Below are 22,062 nucleotides of genomic sequence, written 5' to 3'. Positions count from 1 at the left end.
ATCCGGGCCCAATGTGTGAGACTTTGCCCATTTAAGACATTTTATTTTAAGGAGAAATCACACAACCTCACATTCGACATTAATCCCCCTGCCAGCAGACTTATGGCACCTTGGTTGGGCGAACAAAACTGTGCCTAAAGCAGGGTGCTGCAGAGCTTCTGGGAACCACAGAGAATGCAAAGAACACACGGGGAGCACCAACGGACGAAGCACAACCACCAACAATCATTACGGCCAAAGAGCAAACATCTGCTCAAATGATATGGACCTGTTTAAAACCAAAGGAGTACGCAATGAATGCAATGAAAAAAAAACAGAGTTTCTTGAAATTAACCATTTATCAATCTGTAGAGGCACCTAAATTACTGACTACTTTTGAGAAGGATGAACACAACAACAATCAGGTTGGATATAAACAGCACCTCCTCCATGTCGAGCCGACCTAAATCATCACAGCCATTCTCCAACAGCCTTATGCCAAATTAAAGAAAAAAGCAGACCTTTTGCTTTGGGGGTCTGCATTTCATAAACACATGCGCACACTCATTTAAAAAATCTGCTTTATCAACTGCAAACCAGCAATCCGTGTTGTAACCTTTGACTCCAATTGTTCTTTATACATCACAGAAGAAAAACACTCCATTAGCGTATTAATAAGCTAATTACATGTCTGGCGCACAAACCCGACTGGTCCATTTTTATGGCAAATTTGGATTAATTGACATTTTAACAAAACCACGGGCAATCCGGGGATAACCCAGCTGCCAATTACACTCCCATGCGAAGCATTTCATCCCGGATGGTGAGGAAGATGCCCGGCCACATTCGTCAATAACAATGGAGCGTTCTCTTTTTTAATTCACCGGGTTGCTACTAACCAACGCAGCAGGTGTAAATGAAACTTAACCGGCCGGGATCATCACTCAAAGGGATCAGGTGACAAACATTTAAATGATACTGATCGGTATTGTAAGGCGTCACCCTCCCTCTGACCCTAAGTGCTAAAATTACGTTTGTAGCACTCAACGTCTTTGCAAACAGCCCACCAGAACCAAACGGCGTGGAGGCTACTATTTTGACACTAGGGAGCAGACCTAGCAGCGGCACATTTTCTCCACGTTGGAATAGAGAGAGAGACTTCACTGAAGCCATCCAACTGCAAGTCAACGGAATATTTACACAGATCTTAGACCACCAAGAACTATATATTAGCTGGTTGTAACTGGTTGGTGAGGCAATAAAATTCACTCACCAGTTCCGCGAATAACCAAACATTTCAGCAGAAAGGGGTTTCTCCTTAAGACAAAGACTGATGAAGTTAATCCAGGTAGATACTGTAGATCAAGATAAAGTAGATGATAAAATATTGAGTGTCTCATATGATGGCCTGGAATTGTTAACTGCTTTTCATGAATGGTAAACACCACACAACTCCCCTTCACTCGTTCCACCCAAGGTCAATGTCGCTTACCACACTGCATGTGTAACGCAGTAGATGACATCAATGTTTTGACATTAAAAATTTTGATTTTCAGCTATTATTACAGCTGAGCATGCTATTTTTTCTACAAACAGCAGTCTGCAGTAAACCATGATAGTAACTTTTCTAAGCAAGGCCTGTTATTTGCATTTACTGTCTACAGGGAGATAAAGTTAAGGAATGGCGTGGGAAATGATAGACTGCTCACATGACCGTCCTCTGTTCACACACACACCTAAATTAATTTCCATCGAGGATCTTCAGTGCATCTCCAGAATTACTCTGACACCAATAAAATAAATTCACTCATCTTTCTAACTAGTCTGAATTATCTGAATCAAACAAATTAAGACTGTGCATATAAAAATGGCTTATCAAGTTTGGACTGAAAATAAGTCAGCTGACACTTACACTATTTTTTAATACATTTCCCCTCCAAAAACAGACAACCAATATCCAAAATGGATATACTTCTAAATCCAGGACCATTACATGGATCAAGTCTGCACATCTTACAAGAGAGAAAATATTATTGTAAAATTAACTGCAAGTTAATCAAACCACAAATACCAAAAGCTAATATGTTCAATGCCTTAAAAACGAGTTAACCTCAAACTCTATAATCAATAATCAAAAAGACGACACAAACTGGCAGGTTTTAAATGGGAGACCTGACACATTCATCCATATACTCAAACCACACAACTGTTACAAAGTCTCATTTCAGTCCTTGATGCAAAGAGACAGCTTGTTGGCAATAACATAGCTTTCATAGTACGTTTCCTTCAGCAAAACACTTTCATTGCACTGTATTCATCAGTGAAAACAAACCAAAGCCATTTGTCTTTATTAATGAAAAATAACAATAAACCAGCACCGACCCAGTAGCTATGTTTATATTTTGAGTGCCAACTCAGAGGAAATTTAAAAACAAATTAAAGAAAACATTTTTATTTTTTTTTTAATATTAGCACTGTTGGAAGCAACATGAGTCGGGTTAAACAGCTGCAATCAATCCAAAATTATTTCTGTGGAGACCCTACGTTGGTTAAATTACTACATAATTAGTGCCCCCCTGCACATACACACAGAGCAATCACTGCGGTCGATCAGACAGTTTGTTAGTCAAATACTGCTAGTTTTTTTTTTTTTTTTTTAAATCATCATTATTATACCGACACTGCCTTAATTGTAAAAACTTACATTAATAATACATATTCAGGTTAATAATAATAACGTTTCAGGAACAGCTCTAGAGCCTGATATATTCATGCAATGTTTTGGGGGACTGCTCCAAAATAATAATAAAAAAGATGCCTAGACAAAAAGCCACTAGTGCACGGGGCACGCGAGCGCCAATCAATCAAGCGCGAGATCAATCTCACCCTCCGAGCTCGCGGACAAGCGCGGGGCAGAGCAGCATCTATTTACGTCCGCCGAGTTAAGTCGCCCGGCGGGGAGAAGGAGAGCCAATCAGGTGGCGGGTAACATGTCAACTAGGAGGCAGCTGTCTGGAGACGGTTACGGCCGCTTTTACCTCCACAATTCAAATTCCAAACCCTCGCGAAGGGGATCGAGTCACTTTCCCAGCTTAGGCAGCCGGGGGCCAAAGCCGGCACGCCTTCGGCGCGCAGCGCTCCAGCTCCCCAGTCTCACCTAGCCGTCAAGGTACCGGCTATCGGTAGCACGTACCCTCAGTGTCCGATACTTGTCAGAAGACAAGATCTATTAAAATATTTCGGATCTACCCAGCGTACATAAGTGATGAATTAACCACACGCCCCGGCCAAAACGTGTCCACAATCACGTCGACACTAAAGCGAGCCTCCAGCCGTTCTGAAAAACACTTTTCATACACGTTTTTAAAAGTACAAACGAGCACCGTTCGGTTAATTTCCAACAAATAAACATTTTAAAAGGAAAAGGTAGAAACGAGACGCGATGAATATTCATTACGTCGCGTTTTACCGCCGCAGCTGTAGTTCACTGCAGTCGAGATGCGAGAATGTTCCACAGCTAAAAGGACGAACATTAATAAGGGACACGAAGGCAGATGAGTCCAAATCGGCCTGAACTAGCAAAACTGGTGACATATTGGCACAATTACGCGACATGTCGGGCTTCTCCTTTTCCACTCTGCAAGTCACCTTGAGCAGAACTCGAAGTCCCGTAGTTAGCAACTTCACCTTCGACAGAAACGACACTCAAAGAAAAAAAAAGGCAACGTAACTTAAAAATAAAACTAGCTGGGCCTTATTTTCAACCAAAATCATCATTTAACCCAAACTCCAGAGAAGTTTGGTCCGGTCCGCGGACACACGCTCGGACAGGGACCTTCAGCGGAGCTAGCTTCCCCGCTAACTACCTTCGCCTATCCGGTCGCTGAAAATACATTTTAATAACCGCCAACTTGTGCCGGAGTTACTCACTTGGGGTCTGCTGATGCCTTGCCCGCTGCTTCCCGGACTCATGGCGGGGTGATTTCTTTGTTGTCCCCCCCAGCCGTGCGCTGTGGACCCGTACTGGGAGCCCATGTCTTTGCTCAGCCCCATGCCCGACTGCTGCTGCGCCGTTGGGCTGCCGTAGTCCTGATAGCCGCTGCCATAGCCGCGCATCATGGGACTGGGGGACGTCAAGAGCTGGTTGAGAGTCGGGGTGGCGCCGGAGGGGTGCTGATTCTGCCCGGGGAACCTCTGGAAGCCCCCGACGTTGCTGCCAGAAGCAGGGGCCATGGAAGCCTTACCGTGGCCGGCAGCGGCAGCAGCGCCGCTACCCGGGCCCATCAGCATGTTGTTGCCCTGTCTGGAGGAGCTCATCATACCATAGCCTCCGCCGCCGTAGCCCGCTCTATAGCTGGCATAGTGGTTGTACTGGTTGTTGTGGTAGCCGTCGTGGGAGTTTTGCGCCGGATCCATGCTGCTGGGGGCCGACGAATGCATTATCCCCAACCCGGGGCTTTGTTGTCCGCCATGTTGATCAAAGCAGGGCCCTACTCTAGCATTGCCGTAATAATGATTAAACTCCGAAGCAGTGCCGTTCCCCCTGGCACTCTGGGGCGGATTGCTTATGCTGTTGCTGCCGCTCGTTGCTCCAAGGCTGTCGTGCTCGTACCTGCTGCCCATCTGGTCCCCCGCTTTGAACGGATGGTCCTCCTCACTTTTATTCAGCATCTGCTGCTCGACCTGGTTTCCCAAAACGGTGTCCTTACCACCATGTTGCCGACTGTCAGCGTCCCCCTGAGCCGGCGCCAGGCTGCCGCCGCCGTTGTTGTTGATGTTGTTACTTTGTATCTGACGCTGGTGCTGCTGCTGCTGAAATTGATTAAATTGTTGCTGCTGCGGCGGCGGCTGCGGCGGCGTGTGATGGTGAGACGGAGGAGGAGGATCTCCGCCACCGACAATTTTCAGTTTATGATTTGATATCAAACCCGTCTCCATGGCCGGAGCGGCGGTCGGATTCGAGGACGGTGCGGATGAGGGGCTGTTTCCATCCTCTTTCTCTCGGGTATCGGAGTTGCCGCCGGCAGAAGAGGCGCAAGTCGCGTTGGCCATGTTCAGTTCATTATGGTGATGGTGATCTACATTATTCATAGCGTGAGTCCCATCTCCTGCTCCAAGCATGGCTCCGGATCCCTGTGCCGTTCCTCCTACGGGCTTCCCGGAGTTTAAATCTTGATTCAAAGTACTCGATAAATTTGGTTTTTTATTACTGGTCGTTGCCGGAGCCGATGCCACTTGCGCGGCCATTATCGCTTCAACATTTCAGGGTAGTACCATAAGCCCACCAGCTAACCTCAGAAAGCCGACAAAACTGAGAACGACGGGGAAAAAACACAGAACGAGTAAAACACCTATAAAGAAATAATAAACCGATCCGCCGTAACCATTAAACAGGCTACCGACTGCAGTCCGAGGTGGAAAGCCTCGCCGACAACGACGGCCGTGATAGCGTTAATTTGATTTCATATTGAAAGTTTTACTCCAGGTTTAAATGAAACTTTTTTCCCCCTTTCCTCTCTAACCCGGATATTGGTAAATGCATGTCTCCCGGAGCCTCTCTGGCCGAGCATGGCATGCGAGAGACGGAGCTCCAAAAGCTATTATCCGCTTCTCCTGCGCTGCTGACGGAAAACGCGGACCGGAGTATCGGCGCGGATCAGCCAGTACTGGAGCCGTAGCACGTAGAGCCCCGTTAAAAGTCAACGTTGCGAGAATCATAATTTTGAGTCTCGGCCAGCCACGTGGCCCTAACCTGAGTGATCCTTAGACACAGACAGCACGTCCGGGTAGATGCTACCCTATAATCAGACACGGAGAGTAGCAGTTTTTATTTTTAAAATTAATCGTTTGCAAAGTGATCGTCTTTTCTGCATTCGTACTTGCAATGTCATTAGTACCGGTCGGTGTCAGATGGGCTTTCTTGAGACACACATCGACAAGTCTGTGAATAAATTAATTCAGCAGACGCTTAAAGCACGATCAATGTTAATAGGAATATAGAAAATATTTTATGTCGGCGTGTATATTTTCGTGGTCAGTGGCTTTTAATGAATCATGGGCAATATTTTGGTTAGTATGTAAAATGGGTATCATCCGATTCTTCCATTGAAAGTGTAGTCCGGGAATCTACTTCGGGATTTCGTTTTTCCCTCGAGGCTCAGTCCAGTTTTCTGCTGCTCTGCGAGTCAGACAGATTCACACGCAATCACAGGATATTCGCCTAATATATAGCTAGCTGCACAAAATAAGTACCTAGTAACCTCAGTAATCTACAGTTCTCCAGCCGAGAGGAATTTGTCTGTGGGCATTTCTTGTTTTTTTCCAGCGGGTACAGGGTAGCGGAATGACAGTGAACGTCCGCCGCGGCCCCTTTTTAATCAGCAGCTTTCCCAGTTAAAGGCACATTCTCCGTTTGCTGCCTATTCGCCGTTCCGCCCACGCCCCTCTGTTTGCGCTCAGAACTCCCACTTAAAGAGACACATTGCAGGGAAAAAAACCGGCAAATTAATATTACCCCTCCCTGGTTTGCTCTGCTGGCTTGTAAGATGCATGCCAGGCTCCAAAATGAGCTTATTTTCGACTTCCATTTTACTTAATAAGTTAACCACAAAAATATTGTAAGGAAGATGCAAAGCGCATTAGTGACGTCATTCTGAAGTAAAACATTTCTTTTGTTCTTATATATTTTTTAACCTATAGTACCGTACGAAGTCCAATGAATTCGACAAATGTAGCCCACAGTCGGATTATTCTGATATACTGGATTTTGCTACAATTGCGTGCAAAAGCGCCATCTGAACAGCTTTAAGATTTCTTTGCACAGAAGAGATAATCTGCAAATCATAGTTGACGTAAAATTTGATCAGCACTAGGAGGCAACCAATAAAAATCGACCAGAGATAGGCCGTAAGTGTGAATTACTGACACCGATACTATGTTATAATTATTGACATCTGAAAGGTCTTTTTATATCTGTAGTTTACACGAATAATTTCCTACCATGCCGACTGTCAGCCAATCAGTCAATTAGGTGGATATACCAAAGAAATCCGTAAGAAGAGAACAAGGTCACCGAAAGTTTCAGGAGGCGCAATGTATGATTGTGAATTGAAAGTTAAATATCTGAAGTTAAAATTGACATCGTTCGATGTTTATTTATTGAAAATGTGTTGTGAGAAAATATAAGGGATTGGGATTGAACTAAAGTATGAGGAAAAGACGTCAAGAAACTTCATGGAAATGCAGTTGACAAATGCTGAGAGCGAAAATTTCTTCACTTCTTGGTTGTCAGCTGTCATTAAGATCAGGAGGGGTGGAAAAGGACCCCTGGTGGACAAAGTATGAATTACACAGAACAAAAATAGGTGTTCTCTTGCAGGCAAAATGCAGCAAATTACAATTTATATTGTGTGAAATATTAGCGCTGTCTTTTGGTATGCGACAAAACAATATTTTAAAAATAACGTTTTGTACAGAGTACAATCGCAAATAAAAATGCTCATATTTACTTACAGATATATGAATTACAGAAGACTATGTTTGCACAAAAATAATCCACAGAATTTGAATTACGTGCAACTCAGATATTTCTTTTGGAAATCACCATATGCCCAATTCTGTTGATCCGAGAAGTTCCGCAAATCTGTTGTAATCATATCTTTCATGACTGGAGACTGGGCTGAAGTGTTTTGTTTTCGTAATTCTCCTACATTGCCAAGTGGACCAGGGATTCCAGGCTGTGTGCAGTGACTGACAGGGAAGCGAGTGCCCACACCCCTCCCTCTCAGATCTGGGATCTGCTTGACGCGCCTGAGGAGAGACAACAGAGCCCAAGGCCCCTGCGCTGCAACAGGAACCCTCAGAGGAAAGCCAGTTTAGCGGCCGCTCGCTAAGTCGTCGGTCTCTCCTCTCAGCAGGTGCCACAGAAGAGGTACTTTGTGTCAGAAATATTTTACATAAACATGGTTCATTCTCCTGTGGGCCTCCGTCGAACAAATTCAGAATAACAAACCATTCCCAAAAATATAGTGATAAATCTGATATTTATTTCAAACATAATTCACATGCACATGCCTCGCCTTCTGAGCTGCCCCAGGAAGAATGGCACAGTTGGCGAGCGATGAAAATGTGCGGCATTCAGATGCAGAGAATGTGAGACATTGGAAGAAAAAAACAAAACAAAACAGAAATAACAGTCAACAGATACTTCCTCTGTAGACGAATCTGGCGGACGGGCATAAATACAACAACAACGGCTGCAATCCAAGCCGGCATGGCCGACCGGATCTCTGTCCGCTGTCAGCCAGCTGACTTACCCCAAAGGCACGGGAGATACGGCGATCCTTTGATTTCCTGGTGTTCAAAGGGAAACGTGAGGCAGGTGAAGATGCCCAGGAATAATATCCATTATTCCTCATTGAAACCAGGAGCACGTGGCCTTGCGTGATAGAGCGCAGGTCGTTATCTCAGCAGTAAAGCCAACGAAATATCTGTTTTGTCATTATTGTTCTCCTTAAGTGCCTCATTTGAGCGGCATAGTACTAACAGCAGATGGACTTGAAAGACAAGTTGGACTCTGTGACGGGGAAACACCTTGCCAAGGGTTCTGATTTATAGCTAAATTCTTTTCTTTTTTTTTAAATTGTGACTCATCAGAATACATATGGAAGCAATACCCAAGTGATTACAGTTAAATGCTTAACAATGGCAGCCTTGCCGAGGTATGGTTCACGTAGCTCAAATCTGGGCTTTGCTCTAATGGGGACGTCCCAGCTTGGGTCTTGAACGCTCTCATCACAGCGCCCCAGACAAATGAACGTGCTTCTCTGCGTGCGACTCAGTGACCCAGTGACTCTCATTTCCACGCCACTCATCAATAAACTTCAGTGTCCTTGACTTAATCCCCAAAAGCTCGGCTCTGTTTGAACTGGAGGGAAGAACAATGTTGAGGCGTATTTGCATTTATGTTTAATTTATAACTTTCCGAGCCGCCTGATGCAGGCGAGATTGAGACAGCGGCTCAGAGACGAACCGGGGGGGAGGGGCGAGAAAAGAAGGGGACTGTACTGCGGATGGGGGGTATGTGCCTGACTGAGGATGGGTGTGCATGTGTATGCGTGTGCGCGTGTGTGTATGTGGGGGCGCTGAATGCACAAGGGGATAAGATGCCACTGTTCTTGTCTGTCAGGAGATGCTGCAGTCTTTTTGGTGGGGAGGGGGGGGGGGGGGGGTTTGAAATCTGCTGGGATCCCCCCTCAGCAGTGGCAGCTGAAGCCTGGCCAGGCACAGAAAGTGGGTCAGGCTGAAAAATGCTCTGAAAGCAGACCCGTTCCCCTGCACGGCACCGTGCCTCACCGCCCCCCCCCCCCCCAACCCCCACTGGTCGCTGAAAACACGAACGATGCCTTTCCAGATCAGGCTCATCGCTGGCGGGGATGCGGACTCGCAGCAGTGGGCGTGTCTCGGTACGGTGGATCGATCTGTACCCTTTCCATTTCGGGGCCCCGAGAGCCGCTGAGGGTGGGGCTGCATGCAGCCCAGAGCCTATCCTGTGCAATAGGGGGGGCATTTGCAAATTGAGGGATAGTCCTGACCCCGCGGGACTGTGGAATGTGGCAATGATGCAGTGGAGATAACTGCAGAATGAAACATTAAAACGTAGCACCCCCACGCCGCACAGACTGAGCACGTGCAGTGAGTGACGTGAGTATGTTTCCTGCCTGGATCTCATAGGAGTGCAGTAGCGGGTTAAGGGACACATGGGCTTTGAAATGCGAGGGTTTTACAGACATGGATAAAATCGGAGGGTCATCCTGACCTCCTCTTCAGAGGAAACTCTTTCGCGGGGCGTTCCACAAGAAGCACGACTGGAAGTCCGAGGCCCGAAACACGCAGCGCATTGTCTTAATGGCCAGCGCCGGTCCAGGTGTTGAGCCTTAAGGGATAAGGATGTGTCAGCCATCAGCAATGACAAAGTGGCAGTGAGCTGAGCTGGCAGCATCGCATGGCAGGTAGCAGGCAGCACAGAGGTTACCTAGGAGGTGGAACCGTAACCTGGTTGTCAGTCTGAGCCTTAGAACTTGTTCCCCCAGGCAGGGTACTTCACTTCAATCCCTCTGGTAAAATACCCAGCTGTATACACAGGTGAAACTGTCAGCTAAGCAAAGAAGTGAATATGCTGAATGTGAATAGTAGTTCACTAAAATCAGCCTGTCATTTTTAAATAGTACCTTTTTTTGAATTAAATGATGTTAATATATGTGTAGTCTTTTTTTAACTGCATTTTTCAAAAGACAGGAACTGCCAGAATTAATAAAATGTAGTGGCAGATTTCGCCTGGATGCTGACCATTATCACCACAGGAGCAATTAAAACGGTTTTCATTCTGAGCAGCACACCGTGCATGCCCTCTGAGCCGGCCCGGCCCGGCGTCACGAGTCGACCCAGAACGGTCGTTTGCTGTGCATGCCTGCGCTCGGAGCAGCTGAGGGTCTGCTTCCTGGTCATCGCCTCCCCTCGATCTTTCATAAGGTCTTGTTAAGATGCTGGCATTTCAGATTGAGCTTAACCATTCTCCTTGCCCTTGGAAAGCTGGCAGGGTGCACAGATTTAGAGAGATCAGCCGGAGAGTGAGGTTCAGTGTGAGTCCCCCACTGCACTTTAATGCTAGCGGGGTCACTAGAGACCCCCCAGTGCTGCCAGTGGGCAGCTCTGCGGCAAAACTGACACGTGAAAGCGGCTGGAGGCGCCCTACTACAGAGAGCCATGATGTCAGAGGTCATGTGACGGAGCGACGGCGACACCCCTGGGACACCAAGCTCAGTCGCCTGCTCAGTCCCTCCGCTTCACAAAATGCGGGACGATCTTTCTCACATTTCAGTGAAAATGTAAATATTTTCACATTTACATAAGCAGATTTTCTACTTCTGTTTTTGTTGTTCGGAAGATCACACTGATGTATACCGGCGTTTAAATTAATTCTGGAGGGGAGGAATGCCGAGAGTAGACTGCTGAATTAATTTATGCAGCTTTATTTTGGGGCAAATTAAAGCAAATAATAATGAAAAACACTGATCAGAAAGAGAAAAGCAGAACTGCTGTTTCAATCTACATCCTAATTAATTTTAAAGGCTTTAAATAATTGATACATTTTGACTGTTACTTTTATCTCATTTCCACTTCGTTTCTGCACATTTGTCTGTTTTCAGTGCAATCAGCAAACCGGGGGGTGGGGGGGGGGCGGCTGGTATCAGCTAAGCCTTATCCTTAGAAAGCGTTTGACCCAAGCTTCTTTGAAAATAAGAGGTTGCGTTGATCTTTTTTTATGTTTATCTATTATTCATGAACGACTGGCTTGATATTTTCCACAGCCCTGACTTCGCTCTACAGTCACGTCGGGAGCACAGAAAGGATCCAACTGCTTGGTCAGTATTGCATGTGGTGTTTCCTAACTTCTGAGCAGTTCAGCGCCGGGTCTACGAGAAAAAAATAAACGCCTGGCTTATTTTACAAGGATCGCTTGCATGTGTGGAGCTGTGCGAGAAATTAAACATGCGGGAACAGTAACATTATGGACAGCACGGGCATTGAAGGTAAGCCCACCCCCTCTGGAGACCATGTGACTCAGTATGGCAGCCGCCTGCATTTGGCTGGTGTTTCAGCTGTGCCATCGGATGTGCCCCTCAACGAATGTCAAGTATGCTTAAGCCAGTGTGCCAAGAGCAGCCCGACTGCGTTTGCTCACCAAGGAACCAGAGAAGAGGGAGGATCGTTTGGAGTATTTGGGTTTTGGGGGGTGTTGATTCTTGTACCCCTGACTGCTCTGCCCTTTGCCTGAACACTCCCTCGCTTCGAGGTCCGTGCCAAGGCCGCCCGCTGGCGCACGCCAGGCGCTACACGCCGCTCCCCCTCCCGGTCGTTGACACCTGCGACACGGGAGATTTTAACAGGAGGATGCACGTCGGCGAGGCCCAGACGCTTCCAGGCTCTCGACGAGTCAAATGCGACGGAAATAAGCCGTTTGGGGAAAATGAGCGAGAAGTTGGCAGCGAGCCGGAGGACTGGCGGCGTGTGGCAGCCGTGCCGATCCAGACGAAGCGGCGCATCGGTATCGGCGCGTTCACAGCACTCGCCGCGTGGCGTTGTCGGGTTCACGCCGCTCTGAGTGGAGCAGCACGTCCATATCGGCGCGCTCACAACACTCGCCGCGTGGCGTTCTCCGGTTCACGCCGCTCTGAGAGGAGCAGCACGTCCGTATCGGCGCGCTCACAACACTCGCCGCGTGGCGTTCTCCGGTTCACGCCGCTCTGAGTGGAGCAGCACGTCCGTATCGGCGCGTTCACAACACTCTCCGCTCGACGTTCTCCGATTCACGCCGCTCTGAGTGGAGCGCCTACCATCACCATAAGCACTTTCTCGCTTCCCCCAGACTTGGCTTTTCATACATACTTCAAACGCTCGGCTAAAGTCTGGAGATGTGATGCTTTCTGGCAAAAGCCGATTTCATAATCCCTTCACAACTCGCCAGTGGATTTAAAAGTGAGCTATGGGTCATTATGGCGTCGCCTAGTCCCACTGCAGGCGAGCGTGACCCTCTAAATGCGAGGAACAAGGTTTCGGGGCAAACACGCTTGTAATCCTCTCAGACTCAAATGTGGGCACCCTGCAGGATGTGGGCCCTTGGAAGGCGGTCTCCACGGAGCAGGGGGGGTGACAAACCCCAGACCCTCCTCCATTTAGTCTGCATTCCTCTAATGTTTAAATCAGGGGTGGGCAATCTTATCCGCAAAGGGCTGGTGTGTATGCAGGTTTTAGGGGTAACCTTTTGTGAGGACTCTTCAGCTAATCAGTCCTCTAATTAGTAATCTAATTAGGGAGCTGCAGCAAAAACCCACATACACAACAGCGCTTTCTGGATAAGAGTGGCCACCCCTGGTTTAAATGCACATAGGTTCTCATTTAGTTTTATTCAGATGTGGAGCGTTCAGGTCCAGAAATAAAATCTTGGTCTGGATTTTTACTTTCCGGACCTGAACTCTCCAGTTTAATCTGTCAAAGCTCACGTCTCACTGCTTTCTTGGACCGGTAGCTTTCCATCAACATCAGAACATGAATAACGATCCCGTAAACACAAAGTGACGCGTCTGCCATTGGATCCTGAACATTTATCAAGTCTGTTGTCAGAGAATGCCTTCTTTTTTCGTTCGGGAATCCTTTTAAATTTTTAAATGCCATACCTGAAGACCTGTGAATACGGTTTATAAATAAGTGAAGTCCAATTAGACACCAGTGTGGGAGGTACAGGACCGGCACTGGAGGGGGCCCTAAAGGGGACTCCCCTTCTGTTTGGCATTACGTACCAAGGGGGCCCAAGGTGACAGTTTGTCAGGGGTCCTGAATTCCTTGCTACGCCCCTGGTGATGTAATTAACAGCCCCGGTCCTGTTCATGCTCAGCCCACATCCAGGTCACACTCTCTGGGTACATCATTCAAGACATGGGTTAGCTGGACAGGTGGACCGGGCGAAGCATTACATGAGATGCCTGGGAATTACGGGAAAAGGTGGGAAATAAGCTTCCCAGTGGATTGGAATGGGAAGAATGGAAAGCAACAGTGGTGGAAAAAGTTCATGTCCAGAAAGTACAAATGCAGACACAAGATTTTGTTTCAACCAACCAATATCATATAAAGAGTCATAGTCACAGATGACTCAACTGGTTGGCTGAAACAAAATCTTGGTCTGGATTTGTACTTTCTGGACCTGAACTATCCACCTCCGGAAATCACGTCCAAAGGAACTTCAGCCCCCCGTAGAGACTGTGAAGAAGATCACAGCCTGTGCAGTGAGAGCAGAGTAGGTCAGACTAAAAACCACAGAATCCATCAGAGACCCCTACCAGCAGATACTCAGAATCAGAAAGACCTTGATTGGCCAAGTACGCTCAACGTACAAGGACTCTGCCTTGGTGGGTGCACTCCCATTATGACATATAACACGCAGGACAATTTCAAGGCAATTTACAAGTATGTACATGTAACATTTTACACGTGATTTAGAAAGGCTCTCCACCTACATTCGAAAGTCGCTCAGGATGGAAAATACTCTGAAATACATACGAAAATAAATCGTGAATGGAAGTAAAACAAGGGGGATGTTAGGGAGAGTTTGTGGGATCACAGACGAATATGGGCATTTCGTCTACGACACACGCAGGAGCGATTTGGGGCAGAGCAGCCCCACGCCGCAGTGCTGCTGAGCCGGCAGCCGGAGGGATGGTGCCCTTCAGCCCGAGATCTGAACAAAAAGCCGAAACGCTGTATTTTTACATCAAACGAAAAAGCCAACAGACAAGTCAGCCTACTTTCCCTGCACATATTCTGTCAGCATCCCTAATCAAAGGCCTCCGCTTTGACTGATCTTCCCAAATAATTAAAGAGATGGTGCCTTTCCTACTATTTTACCACTTAACGTGTCACTCAGCAAAATAAAAGCTGTCTAATATATTGATATTGTATGTTTCTGTCTCTTGTGACAACACAAAAAGAGAGCTATGCCAAAATAGGCATTCCATTGTTAAAATTTTAAATATGTTTTGACACAAAATCAAAAGTCACTCAATATTTTAAGAACAAGATTCCCATATCTGTATACTGTCTTGTTAAACCACTGCATGAAACAGACACCTGAGTGTCTCCATAGTGACAACTATTATTGATTGTTTTTTATCATACATCATCTTCGACATTATCAATAATTACTCACCGTAAATTAGCATATTAATCAATAGGTATTAACTGAGAGCATCCTGTCACTTTGGACTTCTAAGAGTAATCACCTATTTCTTTGGCATCTGCTTAATTTTACAAATATCTCTTAATGAGATTTTCAACCATGTGCTTTTAGAAGTCCAGTTGTTCACACAGCATAATTAATATTCAATGCATACAATGTATCATGTTTGTCATGTCAGAAGTCACATGATACATTGGCATCTTATTGGACGTAAAAACAAACAGACAATGTCAGCTTTTTTTTTTTTTGGTAATGTGTTGACAACAGTTAAGCTATTCTGAGAGCCTGTGCCCGCCTCCTCTGAAGAGGACCCGCAGCGGGCTGATCTGATTGGCTGTTAGGAAGTGACGGCCACTTAACAAGTCCCCGGGCACGCCGTTTTAAACCGAGCAAGAAATTAACAGTCTAAATGGTGCACATTCCTGTTACACACCATTTGTACAACAAAGGCTTTCAGAATTATAAACACACTTTTTCATTAATAACCTTGAATGGCCTAAGTAACAATAGGAAAGCAGTCCATTTCATGGGCCGACACTCGACAGTAATCCACAGAACGAAATGCATAATTGCCTTACAAATGGAGGGAAGACTTTTTTTTAAAAGGCAAGACCTTAATTACGTACTGCCATGAATTAGCATATCTAATGCACAAAAAAATATTTTAATAAAGAATAAATTGAAGCACAGTGAAAACAAAGGAGACCAACTAATAAGATTATCCCTTAGGAACCGGGCTGTGGGTTTTTAGGTTTTATAAAAATAAATAAATAAATAAATAAATAACAGAAAGATCACAAATTATTTTCGGAATGTCGTAACTCACGGCCGACTCGGATATGAATTTTAGGCTTTAAAAAGCTCAACGACATGCTGGGTTCTCCGTTTTGGGAAAAGCGTGTGACCCAACACGCGTGTCATTCCGTACCGGGCGGCCGACTCCTCAACGCACCGCTTCACGGGTCGACCGTTCGCGTTTTCCCGCCGTTCGGCAGCGTCACGCTGGGAGTGCACAGTGCCCGTGCGCGGGTGAACTCGCCGACCGCGCGACAAGGTCAAACGTTTCCCATTAGGTGGCCCGGCTTACAAGCGCTTCCAGATTGCATCCAAATCATAGACCTTGAATGTCACGGACTGCATAATCAACTGCAAAATGTTAATTGTATTCCCTTGTATTTAAATTTCGTACCGCGGACCCGAGGAACGCAGAAGCTGGACCCGCGCGCAACCGACAGGCCAGCGGTGTCGCAAACCCAAAACCCCCTGCTGCTCTGAGATAGGAACAGCAGCCGTCCGTTGCAGCTGCCGGGAGGTAAATGATAAATCTCGATATGAAGGAGACCGAATCTGAAACGGCAACGACGGAGGCTCCTGCGCTCCTTAAAGGCGACGCGAGCGGGAACGCTCAGCCGAGACAGTGAGCTCTTCCCCATAAGGACAGTCTGCAAAGATTTCTCCTGGCAAACATCTGTGCCCGAAAGAAGAAAAGAAGAGAGCCGCCCGGATATGATAAAAGGGCATCTAAAGGAGAATGTTAATAATGAACCACTAAAACAATTTCCATTAATTTTCGTCCCTATCATTGGGGAATAAAAATCTACATGCCCAAGGCAGGTTTAAATTGCACAGTCTGCCTGGGAAGATGCTGAGTCTCCCCAGTGCCCAGGCTATCTGCGGGGGGGGCGTGGAAGTCCTGGGAGAGCTCCTGAGAGGACGCCCAGCCAAGTCCATTACCGCGTAGTACTAGCGCCCGCGCCCGAGGCTCTAATGAGCAGCAGCCACCAGAGTGCAAGCTGTTTGTAGACAATGGAGGCACAATGGGAGAGAACGTCAAGGTCGCCACATCGCCGCCCGGTCCCCCTCGTGTGTGGGGGGGTATTGATCATCGCTGCTTTCAGGGCCAGGGTGTATGTTTAAGGGGCACAGGGTCCCACAGGGGGGGACAAAAAAGCGAGTCTGCTCTGTAGATGCCATGTCTGACCTTTGACCCGGAAGTCAGACCCGAGCAGTTCTGTCCCTCTGCCAGCGGGTGTTTCGCCAAGGGACGGCAGGTCTGTGCAGCGGGCGCGGCGGATGAGGAGGGGAGGGAAGTCAGCCAGCCGGTGTCAGTGGTCAGTGTGAGCCCTTTGCCCGGCTAGCGGGGTGCGGCTCCTTAAAACGCAGGCCGTGTGCAAGGCCCGGTGACACGGGCAGCTCTCCCGGGCCCTGGCACACCTGGCCGCCTGTCAACGGCCTCGCGCTCCGGGGAGAGCTGGGAGGACGGACGCTGCATATTCATCTAGCGATTCGGGCGGGGGCAGGCTGGCGCCGATCTGGAGGGACCGATTCATTTTTATGCCATAAAAAAAAGGTAGAAAAATAAAATAAGGAGGCCGGTTTCACGGCTTAAGCCTGCCATGTCGTAACAGCAGGCAGGAGCTCGCTTCCAAGCGTCTGGAGGCAGCAGCCAAATTTAACACTCTCCCCTGACTATTCTTTTTGGCGTCTCGGCTCACCTGCAAAAAAAAAAACAACAAAAAAAAAAAACTCAACTTAATGGCGAAAAAAACCTCAAAGATACAGGTAGCGAGATAAGGGATGTTCAGCCCTGTCAGAAGGGCATGTTTTTAGAAAGGCGGTTACAAAGACAGCCCCTGGCTCGCTCTGGACCCGGTGTTTACGGTCACGATCGCACGGTGATTAATAACTGGGGAGCGTGGCCGGATCTGGGGGGTGGCCTCGTACAGGGCCATCATCTTTTTCAGGGCTGCCGCTGGCTGGGGGTAATGAGGCGGAAATCGGCGGTATCGCGGGTTAGGCCCAAGGACAGGATCTGCCTCCAGAGGGCGCCGCCCCGGGCCGCTCGCCACGCTCCTCCTCTCCATGGGCGGACGGCACGTTTCGGGCCCCATCGCTCACAGAAGGGGCCCCCAGGAAGCCGCTCTCAGCACCGCGCCGCCTGAGACACGCAGCGTTCATCATCGCCGGATCCCTGGCGCCCTCGGCTGCACGCAGCATGTCTCGTACGTGGAAAACACGCCTCTCACACGGCACTCACGCTCCCGGGCTCCCTCCAGGAGAAAATGGAAAAGCCCGTCTGCCTCAAGGAGAGCCGGAGATCACGCCGAAAGCACAGCGCTCGCCTAATTAGCACACAGCAGCATTTTGTGGGCGAGGGCCCCTGCTTTACACTGTAAATCTGTAACGGTGGCATTTTTTCTAAATGTTGAGGCAGTGAGGATTTTTGAACCATGTGGATGACTAGCCAGGCATTTTCCTTACCAGCCTGTCCTGTAGCTTAAAATGGGAACACACACACACACACACACACACACATACAGAAACACACATTTTTGTGGGGATCATCCATTCGTTTCTATGGGCAAAACCCTAATCCCAACAATGACAACTTTAACCCCTACCCAGCCCTAACCTTAACCATAAGTAAGCAAACAAAATACAATTTTAGATATTTGGTTACAGTCACAGACTTTCATAAAATTGAGTTTCAGCATCAAAATACCATCAAAGTAACATTCGGTCCCCACAATGTAATATATACATACCCCCCCCCCCCCACCCACACACAGCATCTCCAAAGTAGTAAACAGCCGCACGGTGTGAAAGAATCACACCACAGTGATTTCTGAGGGCACACGCGGCACACACACCCCCCCGTCCGCCCCCACCCCACAGAACGGATAGCACAGCTCCCAGCGCCGATGTCAGGGGTGCGTTCACACAGAGGCCAGGAGGGGGGGCGCGACAGCACAGGACCAGGGGCCGCCACTTCCCACAGGATCTAAAAAAAGGACCCAGAATCAAGGAGCCCCCCCCCCACCCCGGAGCAGCTGGTGCCGCCTTACATCTGCTTCAGCGTAGCATCCCTTCAGTCCACATTAAATCCTCCCCCACCCCCTCCACAGACAACAAAAGACTTTTTGTCAAAGTTACTTAAAAGAACATAGACACAAAGTAGTCCTGCAGTCTGGAGAAACACTGGGCGTATATGAAGGTGGGCAGATATCTCCCTGTTACTGACGCATCAAGTTCAATCGATATGGCTTCAACACTGTGTGTCCAAATGTCCCCACGATGTGATCAAATGCCTTCTACACTGTGTCCAAATGTCCCCAGAATGTGATCAAATGCCTTTTACACTGTGTGTCTCCAAATGTCCCCACGATGTGATCAAATGCCTTCTACACTGTGTGTGTCCAAATGTCCCCAGAATGAGATCAAATGCCTTTTACACTGTGTGTGTCCAAATGTCCCCAGAATGAGATCAAATGCCTTTTACACTGTGTGTGTCCAAATGTCCCCAGAATGAGATCAAATGCCTTTTACACTGTGTGTGTCCAAATGTCCCCAGAATGAGATCAAATGCCTTTTACACTGTGTGTGTCCAAATGTCCCCAGAATGTGATCAAATGCCTTTTACACTGTGTGTGTCCAAATGTCCCCAGAATTCTTCAAGCCCAACCTCAGCACGTCTGCGGGTCCTTGAGCGCCACTACAGGTGGCTGCCCTTCGCGGACAACTTGCTCTACAAAGAGCAAGTTGAGGGAGGCGTAAAAAAGAATTTCCCCACGGGGATTAATAAAGTGTAAATTATTATTATAAAATTATTATTATTATTATAATGTGATCAAATGCCTTTTACACTGTGTGTCCAAATGTCCCCACGATGTGATCAAATGCCTTCTACACTGTGTCCAAATGTCCCCAGAATGTGATCAAATGCCTTTTACACTGTGTGTGTCCAAATGTCCCCAGAATGAGATCAAATGCCTTTTACACTGTGTGTGTCCAAATGTCCCCAGAATGAGATCAAATGCCTTCTACACTGTGTGTGTGTCCAAATGTCCCCAGAATGTGATAAAAAAAAAACCTGTTATTTTTACGATATGGGGACGATTTCTTCGGTCCTCATGAGGGAAAACTCTGTGACTAAAAACTCCAAAAGACTTGTATTCTGTTTGGTGGGGAAACTCAATTTTATAAAAATCTGTGACTACAACCAAACATCTAAAATTGTATTTTGTTTGGTTACTTATGGTTAAGGTTAGGGCTGGGTAGGGAATAAGGGTGTTATGATTGGGATTAGGGATTTTCCCATAGAAATTAATGGACGGTCTCCATTTAGATAGGAAGACCAACTTGTGTGTGTGTGTGTCTGAGTGTGTATGTGTGTGTGTCTAGTAACGCACTCACAAAACTCAAGGCCAGACCGGTAACCTGAACCAGCCATAAGAGACAAACTTAAGAGTCATAATTACTGCAACCGATAAAGTCTAACTGGCTCAGGGATATTATTGTACTGGATAATGAAATACACACAAAAAACAAGCGATTTCACCACATGTGACCAGCACATAATTTCTCTATATCCGTATAATAAAAATCTCTAAATCTCTATAAAAACAAAATCCCAGCTAAATAAACAGGCAATCCTCCTGTGACATTTAGATTTCTCTAATAAATCTGGAATTAATTTCACTTTCAAAACCTTGCATAACAATAAAGATCCCCCCCCCACAGGTTATATTTAAAAGGTCTCAGCCAGTCACAAAGTCCCTGTGGGCTGAGCCACGATTCTTGCGACCCGGGCAGCAAATGAGCTCATCTGAAATTCTGAAGGCCTCTGCTGTGACAGTGGTACTGTGATTCCGAAAAATTCATACAAATTCGCCATTTCTGAAAGTTGTTCTCAATTTTCCTATTCGTGTTGAGCTTCCTGATACAGATCTGCGCGTTCCAGTAAAGCCAGTTTCTAGGTCCTGGCTATGATGATGAATCGCTGTTGAAGGTGTCTGGTAGGCCTGACAAATCAGTGCAGACAGCATCACATGACCAGGCATTTTAAACCAATCAGCTGTCCACCTGCTCTTCCACGCCCATCTTCCGGGCTCCAACCAAATCATGGGAGAACGTTAGCATGTTTGTGGCAGGGGATGGGGTCACCAAACTCGAGGTGGGATCTTCGGATCCTGAGGCTGATAGGCCAGTCGTGGTAAAACCTGCAACTGTGGGATCGCGACGATGGAAACTGTGGCCGGCAAGCAGTTCCTTTCATTAGGAGTCTGTGAAGAATCAAGCTCAAGGGGCCAGAGCCAATCGAAATCAATCCGACGCGATGGATTTTCCTCATCGGGCCAATGATTTACAAGACCCAGCAGGTCTAGCGAGCGTAAATAAAACATGGAAAGTCTGCAGATTATTAAGTTAAATGAGAGGCTATCTATTTTCCCCTTAATGTTGTTGTTTTTTTCTTATTACACAGGAAAAGGGGCGATTGTGGTGCATCCAATTTGAGGAGCCAAACCAAAATGCAATTCAGCTTGGTGGTGAATTAATGAATTAATCAAAGGCTTCAATTTGAAGAGGGAATTACCCAAACGGTACACAGTGACAATCTAACAGCTTAAAAAAAAAAAGAATTACAGTTCAGTTGCCCTGTTCCATTTTGCACAGTCTCTACAAAGGCCTTGCCACTCATAGACCAGAGCAGGGTTTGACTTGACCCCAATCAGAGAAGCTCCTATCTCGCTGACCCCTGAAACCTGTCTGTGCGGCCCAGCTCACGAGCGATATGGAACAGACAGGATGACGCTTCTCCTGCCTGCTCTTTCATCCGGGCTGCTAGCCTCGTGTGCACTTGCCAAGTTCCAAGCTGAAATAGGGGACGGCGGTGAGGCAGGCCCCAATCCTGAGAGAGCGCGCTCTAATTATTTTGTTAATTATATATTGACAGGTCTTAATTGATGTTCCAATGCACTAATTAAATAATCAAGGCTACCGGTCTCCATCATCTGACCCCGTCGTTGCCTTTTCAAGTTTCCTTTCACTCTGAGCTGCATACTGAAGGAATATTCTGGAATACACACAAATTACCAGTTAGACTGGGTGATTCTTTGCCTCTGTTGCCTTTAAAAGCATACAGTATGTGACTTGGAGTGCATTAACCTGTTTATACCACAGTTTCTACACTTACATGCTTACACATTTGTACCTGAAGTCATTATATTCACGTTTACGAACCGAAAACTCATTTGTTAGTAGAATGACTTTCTTCCATCAGTAATTAAAAAATTCTGTTAAGTTTTCGTTTTTATTTTAAATGTGTTCTATGTCATTTTATGTATTGTATGTCATTTTAAATAATGGTAGTTAGAATTAAATATTATAAATCTGCATTGATTTACTAATGTGATTCACCTGGATGGCACCATGTGCGTGATTATAGGAAAAACAAAAATCGATACCTTTCTGACCAATCAGATTTGAGAATTCAACATCGTCACAGTATTATG

The 22,062-nt window shown here is 46.8% G+C and overlaps 1 protein-coding gene across 1 annotated transcript in view; it reads right to left on the bottom strand.

Moving 5' to 3' along the window:
- The window catches only part of arid1b (AT-rich interactive domain 1B), a 103,846-nt gene extending 98,236 nt beyond the window's left edge, over window positions 1-5,610 (bottom strand). Inside the window, 1 exon segment of the mRNA XM_072698973.1 lies at window positions 3,910-5,610. Within this exon segment, the coding sequence (XP_072555074.1) occupies window positions 3,910-5,226 (1,317 nt within the window). The 5' untranslated portion in view covers window positions 5,227-5,610.
- Between the last annotated feature and the right edge of the window lie 16,452 nt (window positions 5,611-22,062).

Source organism: Paramormyrops kingsleyae, chromosome 14, assembly GCF_048594095.1.
Source record: "Paramormyrops kingsleyae isolate MSU_618 chromosome 14, PKINGS_0.4, whole genome shotgun sequence".
NCBI lineage: Eukaryota > Metazoa > Chordata > Actinopteri > Osteoglossiformes > Mormyridae > Paramormyrops > Paramormyrops kingsleyae.
The sequence above is the reverse complement of the archived record's forward strand: the minus strand, read 5'-3'. Positions and strand labels throughout refer to the sequence as shown.